Source organism: Vitis vinifera, chromosome 14 (assembly GCF_030704535.1).
Source record: "Vitis vinifera cultivar Pinot Noir 40024 chromosome 14, ASM3070453v1".
NCBI lineage: Eukaryota > Viridiplantae > Streptophyta > Magnoliopsida > Vitales > Vitaceae > Vitis > Vitis vinifera.
Window position 1 is genome coordinate 27,657,687 of NC_081818.1, and position 12,276 is coordinate 27,669,962.

The 12,276-nt window shown below is 33.9% G+C and overlaps 2 protein-coding genes across 2 annotated transcripts; one reads left to right on the forward strand and one right to left on the reverse strand.

The window, feature by feature from the left end:
• Window positions 1-931: 931 nt before the first annotated feature.
• LOC100266464 (phosphoenolpyruvate/phosphate translocator 2, chloroplastic) lies at window positions 932-5,493 on the forward strand. The gene is made up of 9 exons (XM_002276460.5): window positions 932-1,355; window positions 1,938-2,060; window positions 2,164-2,316; window positions 3,226-3,311; window positions 3,488-3,572; window positions 3,803-3,922; window positions 4,078-4,155; window positions 4,922-5,051; window positions 5,154-5,493. The coding sequence occupies exons 1-9, from the start codon at window positions 1,002-1,004 to the stop codon at window positions 5,228-5,230; spliced, it is 1,206 nt and encodes a 401-aa protein (XP_002276496.1). The 5' UTR covers window positions 932-1,001; the 3' UTR covers window positions 5,231-5,493.
• Window positions 5,494-5,875: 382 nt separating this feature from the next.
• Window positions 5,876-9,719, reverse strand: LOC100852914 (transcription factor MYB118). Its single transcript, XM_003633781.4, has 3 exons — window positions 9,027-9,719; window positions 8,802-8,928; window positions 5,876-6,777 (listed from the first exon to the last, which is right to left on the reverse strand). The coding sequence occupies exons 1-3, from the start codon at window positions 9,596-9,598 to the stop codon at window positions 6,166-6,168; spliced, it is 1,311 nt and encodes a 436-aa protein (XP_003633829.2). The 5' UTR covers window positions 9,599-9,719; the 3' UTR covers window positions 5,876-6,165.
• Window positions 9,720-12,276: the final 2,557 nt, after the last annotated feature.

Here is a 12,276-nt window from a genome sequence, read left to right on the forward strand (position 1 = left end):
AGTTATATATATATATATATATATATATATATATATATATTTTAAAGTATCTTTTATACTTTCTTCATATTTATACTATTATTTTTTAATTAATGAAAATAACTTAAAATAATTAAAGTATATTATCATAAAATACTTTATTTTCTATAACAAGTTCTCAAAAAATAGTTTTTTTTTGTCAAAAACTAACAAAGTGTTTTAGAATTTAAAAAATATTTTTCCATTTTTAAAAACAAAAAAAAAACATTTTTAAAAATATTTCCAAAATATGCTCTAAATAAGTTTTCTCATCCTTTTTAAAACAATTATAAAAATTAGTTGTTTTTTTTTTAAAGTTCAAATATAAAAACTAGTTTCATCTTTCAAAATTATTTACAATAAGAATGAATATTTATTAAAACATTTGAATTTTTTCAAAACTAATTTGTTTTAATAATAAATTCTCAATTAAGATTATGAAATGTATTTTTTAATGTCTTAAATAAGAAAAAATGAATAAATTATAAAATTATAAAATAAAATAAAAAACTGAGGTTTAGTGTAAATACATTAAACTATCATAAGTTTTAAATTTCATCAATTAATACCCTTATAAATTTATTTCATTTATTAAATTTGTTTTTTTTAAATAAAAATATTTTAGATACGAGAATTTAATAATTCTCTAATAATTAAAATTTATTATTTGAAAAATAAAATTTATATATGAAATATATTTATAAGGGTGTTAATTAATGAAATTTAAAACCTATGATAGCTCGTTGTATTTACCTTAAACATGAAGGGTCTCAATCAAATTAACCCTAAAAGAATTTGAATGCTTTTATTCGATAATTACTAAAATACGTTACTATTAAGTAATTAAAATTATTTTTTGGAATGGAATTAATTTTTGGACATGTGCTGATTGTCTCAGTGAAGTGGTGGCTTATTGTCTCCATGCAACGTTAAAGCGCTCTCTCTCCGTGTCTGAAATTTTTCTCTCTCTACAGGCTCAAAGAATGCATATCACTGCATTGGCTCTCTCTCCTTCAGCTCCGTTTCTGAAACCAAAAAATCTTCTCAATCGAAACCCTAACCCTAGCCCTGGAGTCGTTCCAGTTCAACTCCACCTCTTAACTTCTACCAATGGTCTCTCATGTCACAGAAGTTCATCTCTCTTCTCTTCTCTCTCCTCTGTTTTGTTCCCATATCCAAACCCCAGATTCAGTGGCTTCAAGTTCAGAGCCTCTTCGGTTCCCGAGAATGCTGAAGAGACCGAGAAATCGAGCAATTTGGGTGGTATTTTGCAGCTCGGGTCTATGTTCGCGATCTGGTATCTGTTGAACATTTACTTCAACATCTTCAACAAGCAGGTTTATCATCTCTGTCTTTGCTGGTTTTGGAAAATTGTACAGGAGTCGTTAATTGTCAGTTTGGTTGCTGAGAAATTGAAAGGAAAGCAAGGAGATTTAAATTTTTGAATTTTTTTTTTTTTTTGGAGGAATTTCTTATTTGGGAACCAAGGAAGTAGAAGCTTCCACTTAACTGAGGTTAATATTACTATTTGATCTAGTTAAGGTGAGCTTTCTTTCCTTCGGAAACTTAGACGGCTAAAAACTTTACAACTTATTTTGTGTATTAGTTAGTTTTCCCCCCGGGTTTTCTTGGAAACCAAACAGAGGGCATCGGTCTTCACCTGCAATAATTTTCAATTTCATAGAATGTCACCATAGGTAGGAAAATAAATTACTCCTGGCCAAACACAGATAGTTGGATTCAGGGCTTTATCGAGGGAAGTTGAATTTTATAGATGACAGTGGTATCTTAACATAAATTAAAATTGTCAAATCTTCGTGGAGAATCCGAGTTAGGCAAATTTATGAAGATGATTTTTCATAGATGTGGCATTTCCTCAGAGAGAAATTAGGGAGCATCAGTGCTGCTTTTTGTTACAGATCCTGAAGGTCTATCCATTCCCAGCAACAGTTACGGCATTTCAGTTTGGATGTGGGACTGTGCTGGTTATTTTGATGTGGGCATTCAACCTATACAAAAGACCAAAAATCAGTAAATCACAGGTAGGTCTATACTTAGAGGAAATGGTCATGTCATATAATTTCTTATACTCATATATAGTTGCGTGATATGACTGTTGCATTGTGGTGATATATCCAATTTCAGTTTTCAGGAATCCTAATCCTGGCTGTGACACACACCATGGGTAACCTTTTGACCAACTTAAGCCTCAGAAAAGTTGCTGTTTCATTCACTCACACAATCAAAGCTATGGAGCCCTTTTTTACAGTTGTTCTTGCTACCCTCTTTCTTGGGGAGGTAAGAATTTTATGCTCTTCCATTATTATTGTTTTTGCATTGTATCATTTGGGGGCTTAATCTAGTGGAATTTTATGGAAATTTATATACATTAGATGTGACTACCATTTAGAATTTTAGATCATACCTGCCATGAATGAATGAGATCGATGGTGAATGATTGCTCTTAATTATGAGTATAATCTTTTCTACTTTTGCTTTGGAAACTCCTACACTTTCTCTTCCCCTTTCTGCAAATCAAAAGAAATACCAAGAATGAAAACTAATTTTAAAACAATATTTTATTCTTGAGATCAATAGAGAGGGAGGGGGCTGGGGCAAAGTAAAGAAGGAAAGAATGAAAGGAAAAATTTAATGTTGTTCTTCAATCTGCATGTATTCTCCATGGGAAGTGCTATGGTCTACCGGGGTCTACCAGCCACCAAAAGATTTTAGTGAATCCGAACAGATTCAGGGTGCAAGGCCCGGCAGAATTGGAATCTTTCAGCTACTGAGTCTCACAACTCGGGAATCCAACTGGCTATTCTTATCCTAGTATTCTTGACCTGGATTATAATAAGAGGAAATATTATGTTGTCTTGTAGAATTGAGCTTAGAAATGATTAAACTATCATCTATTGGCACGTAATAAACTGTTATATTTCTTTTCTACTTAGTTCTTGAAATCCAATTATGTAACTATAAAGAAATTAAAAAATGGTGCAGTAATTCAAATTAAGCTCCTGACAAGGGGACATTCAGTGGGTACCATTTTTCCTATTCTTAATGAGTCATGTGCTCTCCAGGGAGAGCCTTTTGTGAACTAGCATATGTGCTTTGGGAAAATAATCCATCAATTTTTTATACCATTGTTGGCTAATTCATGTACCTGAAGTTGTTTAACTTTCTATTTTACTATATTGTCCACAGAAACCCACTCTCCCGATTGTTTCTTCCCTTGTTCCAATTGTAGGTGGAGTGGCACTGGCCTCATTCACAGAATCCTCTTTTAACTGGTATGAGACCAATCTAAAGTTTTTCAACAAGGAAATTGAGCACATGTGCAATATGTGTTTCTAGTGCTACAATGATACTCTGTACATATTCTTTCATACTGAAATAATTAGTACTAAAATAAGTTGCAGTTAGCCCTGATGCTCATAAGTGACCTTATGACTCCATTTTGAAACAGGACTGGTTTCTGGAGTGCAATGGCTTCCAATTTGACAAATCAATCACGTAATGTGTTCAGCAAAAAATTCATGGTCAACAAAGAGGTGAAGTGAATTCAACTTATTTTTCATGTATTTGAATCACCACAGCTCCATAAAAAATATTGCTGCTCTAATACAAGTGGAAAAATGATGGTTTCTTTTGTTTTCTGTTGCCTAGTAATTTTGTGGATCTATTGTTAAATTATCACAATGGATTTTTATTATTTATTTTTAAATGTTAATAATATCCTCTGGTTAGTCTGGCACATAATGGGCTGTATGTTATTGAACAGGAAGCTTTGGATACCATCAACCTCTTCTCAGTAATAACAGTCATTTCTTTCCTCCTGTGTACCCCTGTGGCTATTTTCATTGAAGGCATCAAGTTTACTCCGTCATACCTGCAATTTGCAGTGAGTAATATGTCTGAAAAAAGTATACATTTAAAAAATATGTACTATTCTGACATATTATTCTTATATTCCATTTTTTTTTCTGTGAAAGATATTATACTCCATTATTTGTTAGATGCCTTGGATGAACAGGTTTTGTGTTCTTTTTGCTTCAGGCAAGTCAAGGTTTGAATGTTAGAGAGCTATGTGTGAGATCTCTTTTGGCTGGGATCTGCTTCCATTCTTATCAGCAGGTAAGGCTTATGTTGTATCCCCATTTGTGCTTCTGTTTCCTAAATTCACCGCTATCATCAATCATGCTTAATTTTCTTCTTTTGCTCTAGTCTCCACTTCCCTGTCAGTTCAGTTCTCTTTTATATTGTTCATAGTCCATGTTGCTACAATTTGATCACAAACAAAATAAAAAATACTATTACTTCATGGGCTCTAATTCATGAATCCAGTTTGATACTGAAGAGGCACTCGGCTCGGTTTTGATGTCTTCCTAATGAAGTTCCACCATTTTTCTTCTGTAATTGCAATGTAAGCTAAACCTTATATTGATTCTTCCACTCCTCATTTTAAAGTTAAAAATATTGAAAATATTTTCAGTGATGAATTCATCACCAACTACAGCCTTCCTGTCTGAACTGATAATTCTTACTATTCTGTAGGAATATACTCCAATAATTAATCTAATGGTACTCCTGAGCACCTCTTAGTTTTGTATGTTCCATATATCCAAACAAAAACAATTGAACTCTTTTATCTAGTCTCAATTAAACCTGCTATATAATAAAACTGCAGACTTGCTAATAATTTAAATTTCTTTCTCGTGTTTTTGCTATCTAGCCAATGATACCAATATGAGCACATCTTTTCACCTGTGTGTTGAAGCACATAAAAAAACAATAAATGAAAACAGTAGTTTCAACTTTGTAAAGCAACTGATGGTAGAATTTTATTATCAGTTCTGTCTTCTTCTACTTGGTGCTAATTCCATTTACTCGAATTTCGCAGGTTTCTTATACGATACTACAGATGGTATCTCCTGTGACACATGCAGTTGGAAATTGTGTGAAGCGAGTAGTGGTGATCATCTCTTCAGTCATCTTCTTCCAAACACCTGCTTCACCCATTAACTCCCTTGGTAAGTACTCCTTACAACAAACTAATTTGTGAAGGAATAATATTTGAATGCAAGTCTCTGGTTAGTCTGCATTTTTATCTGTGTAAATGGCCTCAACTTCAGGAACTGGAGTGGCTCTTGTTGGGGTCTTCTTGTATTCAAGAGCAAAGCGGATGAAGCCAAAGCCGAAGGCTGCATGATTTATTGATGCTGTGGAGAAAATATGTTTGTAAATTTACTCTCCAAAAAAGAAATTTCCAATTAATTTGATTGCAAATGTAAAAATTAGCTTGAGTAGAGCCCAGATCTCTTGAAGGTTTTCATCAGAGAGCCTCCTTTGACAGAAAGAGAGGAAGCCAGGTTCGCCCATAATCACCTTCTTTGCACAGTCAAACCAAATGTCCTGCTTCTTTAAGGCAGTTTAAGGACCTCTACTTCATCTCTATCCATCCTATCTTCTTTATTGTGTTTGATTTCCAATTAATTTCAACCTTAACATCGAAGATCTCTGTCCCCAAACTACTATTCATTACCCATCACGATTCTGAGTGGAAGCTGTGAGACTACTCAACTATCATTGGTTTCTTGTGGGTCTTGTAGTTATGGGTCCCAACAGAAAAGATAAACGACAATTGCTATTATTAGATAATCTTGATTCCTGACATTATAGCCGGTTCTGCCGACAAAGTTATGAACAGTTTTCTTACAACTTGGTTTGTAGCCACACAAGGATAAATCATCCCTATCAGTCATGACAAGCTTATCTAGATCACCTCAAAGCTCGAAGACTTCTACATTGTTTGTTTGCTTTGAAATTAAGAAGATTACCCAAAGAAAGGAAAGAATATCACAGTTGAACTCCCATCTTTTATTGCTAACGGTCCAGACTATCCATACTCATGTTTGGTATACATGTATGTATCGATCTGAAAGTTTGGATACAACCTACAAAGAGAATATTAACAGACTCCCGACTCTCGAAAACAACCGACCAACTCTCAGAACAGACTCGAAACGCATAACACAGACACGCATAAAAGCATAACAACAACTACTATAATCCATGCCAACACCCATCTCCATTTCGCCAAAATGCTTGGAAGCCCCCAACCCATTAGAAATGTTTCAGAAAAGTTTACAGGTTTAAGTTGGCAATGGTTTCCAGCAAGCTGACCTCCTTATTCACCCCAAACTGCATCAGAGTATCCATATCCACAGGCATCTCAAGCCCCATTATAGCGCCCTCAGCAATCATAGAGTTACCAGTAGGCGTCTCTTCAAGCAAAGACCCAATAGTACTATAGCTCTCAGAAGAGTTGCAATTCACCAAACCGCAGTTTTCCCAGAATGTTTTTGCATCAAAAGAGGCATCAATGGCTCCGTTGTAGCAGGTAGGGACGAGCTGCTCCTCTGCCCAGTACTGTGATGAGCTCCCTTGCTGCCGCACTTGCTGATTGTTCATGGCATTAGGCACTGATATGTTGGGTTCCGAGTGAACATTTGGCTCGTAATGATCAGTAGCGCCAGGCAATGAAAAGACTTGCTTCACATAGTTCTGCAAGAGGCTGCTCTTCGGACCATTGCAACTCCGAGCCGACAAATGCCTTCTTTTGGTAGCATTCCAATGGTTCTTGATGGTATTCTCAGTTCTTCCCGGCAGCCTCTTTGAAATCTCGGCCCACCTGTTACCTATTTCTATATGAGCTTGTATGAGAATCCTGTCCTCTTCCTCGGTCCACGGATCCTTCTGCAATAAACCAAAAGAAATGATTGTGTCTGGTATTCACATCTGTAGACTATAGCTAGTAAGGATGCAGACAATGAGATATGAAGAATCAAGCTCAATATTCATAACACTTAAGGTGGTCGATAATCAAATGTATTATCACAGGCAACTGCATGGATGTAAGCAACCAGGCATCATCCAAAAATATACTATTGTACTAGCCCATGCAGAAATGTAGTCCTACGTCTACGTGCATGTATGCAGCTGCAGACTTACAGGTGAGTATTATTAAGCATAATTCTCAGAGGAGCACGTGAGTGTACCCAACTATGGAGAGGCCTAGGCCTGTCCATGGCTTATCATGGGAGTAAAGGTTTTGCCTCCCCCATTTTTTTAATCATTTTACCTGTGAGTGGGTGATGGCATACATTTCTTTTGAATTCCTCCCTCTCTCAATCACCAATTTAGACTCGATATACTAAGTTGGTGTTTGGTTTTTTATTTAATTCTAAAATATAACTTTAATGTTTAATAGTGTTAAATATTAGATTGCTTGTTTTTATAATATTTTATTTTTATTAAATATTAAAAAGTAAAGAAAAATCAATATATTTTTTTTTCTATTTAAAAAAAATGCTTAATATTTTAGTTTTTTCTATTTAGTAAAAAGTTTATAATAAGTTATGAAAAAATAGAAAAATAAATAACCTAAATTCTGAAAACAAATTATTTTCAGCAAAAAACTAGAAAAACAAACACCCTCTAAGATTTTATCCAACTAACTGCTTTCGAGTTTAATCCCTCAATGATGCTAACATCACTTCACCATTGCCTACATTTTAAGATAAGGTATTTTAAGGGTTAAATTCATTCACATTTCGGGTTTGGTTAAATACATATAGTCTCTATTAGTTTAAAATTTTATAGTCGTCCAAAATTAACTCGAGCGTAATTCCCACTGAAGATCAAGCCTAATTTAACTTGATTATAACATATATGACTATCATACGAGGTTTCAAGAGAATAATATTTTTTTTCCCTCTTTTTTTATCAAAATAATAGCTTTACAAATATACCCTTTCATGAATCCTGAGATGAAAGAGCAAGCTTATTCAAACCTGGTTTTTGCCTAATCTTAACCCTAGGACTTCTAAATTTGCGCGAAAGCTTGAATCAACCTCTTGCTCTAGGCCCGTGCTTATCCTAACTCGATTCGCAACAATTCAATTCTGTTGCTTGCTCGAATTTTTTTACCTCCCTTTATAATTAAAATAATAAAATTTACAAATATACCCTTTTATGATTTCCAAGGTGGGAGATCAAGCTTATTGGCCTTTGTTTAATTTTAGCCTAAAACTTCAAGTTTGCCTGAAACCCTAAATCAACCACTTACCATACGACGTGTTTGTTTATCTAAACTTAAGAATAGGCCAATTCTTTTGCTTGATAAAGATAACATATGTGACCGTGGCTTGAGAACTGAGACAATAATCATTTGATGATCAAACCTTTTGCATTTCTATTAGAAGAATGAAATTACAAATATACCCCTTCGTGAATCCCGAGATTGGGCATGAAGCCTCTTGAGAGTTGAGACTGACTTTAAACCTGTGCTTAAACCCTTCTCAAGTCTGCGAGAGAGCCTAAGAAACCCTAATCTTTGCTTCCTGTATATCCTTAAAATCATAGAGAAAAGCATTAAAGGATAAGAAAAAAAATCACTTTCTTTGTAGATTGAACAACTTGAGAAAAAACCCTGGTGACAAAACAATATTATTGTGGTATAAGTATCTCTGCATACCAATAAATAAAGTAAATGGAATTTGCATTTAATTAATTGATTAATGAGGTGAGTTAGTGAGAAAATGTAGCGAAGACAAGCAAAATATTTAGTGATTTCCATATATGTATATACTCCATGACCCATATAAAGAAAGTCATTAGTATATTTATTTAGCTTAGAAGAACAAGGCAATGAAGGCATATATACTGAAATGTACCATTTTATATCTGCATTCATGAAGAGAAGAAGAAGAAGAAGAAACCTTAATATTGGGCCTCAAATGGTTGTGCCATCTCTCCCTGCATTGCTTCCCTACCCTACCATTGAGATGCTTAGCAATTTCAGACCATTTCTTCTCTCCATAGTTCAGCACCATCTGAATCAACAAGCTGCACATAACTTCCATCATAAATCAACTAAAAAACAACCCAAAATTTGGTGGAAATTTGATTTTTTTTTAAAAGGAAATAGAAGAAAAAGAATTCACCAGTCTTCTTGGGGAGTCCATTGCCCTTTCACTACATTCAATTTCTTACGGAGTTTGCTTGCTTTTCTTTTCTGCACCCTCCTCTTCTTCTTCTTCTTCAGATCAACCTTCTTTTCATACCCATTCCCAGGAGTGATGCACCAGAAATCCTCTACTAAACTGGTGTTGCCCGATTCCTCAAAAATCGTGGGCCAGTATGCCTGGTTCATTCCTTGAGAACAATTCAGAAGCCCTTTACTCTGAAGTTCTTTCACCACCCCAGTTGCACCAGTCGCAGCAGGCGGCGCAGCCCCCATGGCGCCATAAGTACTGGTATCTCCGGAGCTGTGGTGGTGCAGAGATTCATACCGATTCAAGAGCGGATTCTGGAGCCCAGAAAAGGGATTCATGGAAGAGCCCTCAATGTTGAAGTGGCTGTTGCCAATTAAATGGTGAGAATTATGTTGAGAAAGGAGTTTAGAAGAAGACCCTCCAATGGAAAACCCGTTTCTCAGGTGGGGTTTGATCGGATTTTCCAGGAAGGTGTTTGGAAGGTTAGAAAATTTGTGTTTGGAGCTGGTATCAAGCGCCATGCAAGAGAGAAAGTAGAGCAGAAGAGAAAAATAAGGAAAATGAGCGAATGATGTGAAATTTCCGGGGTCTGGTGGAAGTGTTTTATGGGAAAAGCGAAGGTGGGGACACAAATCATAGCCGTCTATAACCCCAAATCCAACGGCTGATATTACTTTTTGGGTGTGTCCACTCGACTTCCACTTTCAGCAGCAACTCATTATGTCTCGTTACCTTGATTTGCAAAAAGGAAAGTCTCACACAACTTATCGGCACGTGGCATCCGGTGCTGTCCATCGTTACTTTCTATGGTGTTCCCTCTCCTTTCCTTTTAATCACTACCGTCGGATGGCCTTCAAGATAAGATCACACTTTTCAGAAACCATCACATGGTCCAGGATCTTTCCTGATTGGACAGCTAAGATGAATATCTAAATTTATTTTCATTAATTTTAATTTAATTTACCTTCAATTAAAATTTAATTATAAATGTAATTAACTAAAATGTAATAAAGACGACTATGGATAATACCATGACAATTATTTTGATTTTCCACAATAATAAAATAATTAATTTTGATTTTTCAATAAATTTAATATTATTAATATTTTTTGGTCATTAAATAATTAATTAAAGTTGAGATAATTAACATAATTCAGGTAAATATTTTTGAAAATTATTTTTATTTGAAAATACATGAAAGACAAATCAGTGTATGAAGAAGACAGAAAGAGTAATTAAGGGAAATTGGATTTTGTGGGAGAAGGTGTGAGCTGCTGCCCACAATATTTCTTTTTCTCTCACTTCTTCATTTTGTTCAAAGAATTAATAGCTTTGGAAGTATTATGTGTAAATAATTAATGGCCTTGGAAGTTCTCTATTTTTGGGAGAAAAATTATTTGAAATTTATTAATATAAAAATTATAACTTATCACAAAATATTTTGATACTTTATTTATCATTTTTTTTATCATTATAAAATTTTAAATATCAGGAAAATTCCACTCCCACTATTGTCTTGCTAAGAGTATTAATGGTGAAAGATTGAAAAGTTTTAATTTAGCAAATTTTTTTTTTTTAATATCTTAAATCCATTTCATGCACATAAAATTAAAATTCTATAATATTAGAAGAAATTATATTATATCGAACACTATTTTTCATAATTTCAATTCAATTTATATCTTTTTGTTTTTTCAATAATTTTTATTTCTAATCTCTAGTGGACCTTTTAATAGAATTTGAAATCAGATGAAGTTTGATTAATTTCATTTAGTAATAATTTTTCTCTGAATTTATATATTAGAATTTAAGTTTAATTTTTAATTTCAATGTGATTTAATAATTTATTTAATTTTAAATTAATATGGATTTAGTTGACACAAGGATATTATTTAAATTATTTAAATTTAAGTAAATAAAAAAATAGAAATTTTACCAAATTATTAAATATTATATATTAAATTTCAAATTTTAAATTATATTGTATTTATTCAAATAAATGAAAATGAGTGGGAGTCTGGGACAGAGAAATTAAATTATGTTACCCACTTTCAAACTGTTAAGATGTGGCCATCCTTCAAACCGTTAACGGTAACCCGCATAAACGAGGGACGTTAAAAAAACCTGTAGCTGAGAACGGCTATGGCTTGAAACTGGAAACCGTAAACGGTAAACGACAAACTGCATAACTTTGTACGTTAAAAAAGGTTTTAGGCATGGATTATAATTTTGTTCTTTTTAAGGAATTGGTCTATGAACCTCTAACTTTTTCGGTTTTGAAGATTTAGGTTCATGGTGTGAAAAGAGTGACAAGAATACTTTGGTGGGACTAATGGCAGTACAAGTGGGACATGAAAATTTTGCCTTTTGAGAAAATTGATCAAATGGAGCAAAATGGAGGACGGAATGAAGCAGAGGAATGAGCACTCAAATGCCCCTTAGAATGTTTGATGTTAGAAAAATAAATAAATACGTGGGAAGAAAATTTTGGTGAAAATAATGACAGTACAAGATGGACATGAAAATTTTGTCTTTCGAGAAAAATGATTTGATGGAACAAAATGGAGAACGGAATGAAGCAGAGCAAGGAGCACTCAAATGCCCCTTAGAACATTTGATGTTAGAAAAATAAATAAATACGTGGGAAGAAAATTTTGATGAAAATAATGGCAATACAAGATGGACATGAAAATTTTGTTTTTTGAGAAAAAATGATCAAATGGAGCAAAATGGAGAGAGGAATGAAGCGGAGCAAGGAGCACTCAAATGCCCCTTAGAACATTTGATGTTAGAAAAATAAATAAATATGTGGGAAGAAAACTTTCGTGAGAATAATAACAGCACAAGATAGACATGAAAATCTTGTCTTTTGAGAAAAAAGATCAAATGGAGCAAAATGGATAACGAAATAAAGTGAAACAAAAAGCACTCAAATGCCCCTTACAACGTTTGATGTTAGAAAACTAAATAAATATGTGGAAAGAAAATTTTGATGGGAATAATGGTAGTACAAGATGGACTTGAGAATTTTGTTATTTTAGAAAAAATGGTTACATGGAGCAAAATGGACAACGGAGCGTTAAAGCGCCCTTAGTGGAGCACTCACATGCCCAGTAATATGAATTCAACTTCCCCGATCAATCCAAACATCCCTAGTGCCCCAAAATCTGAAGCATAGGAGAGAACTCCAATCAAAGC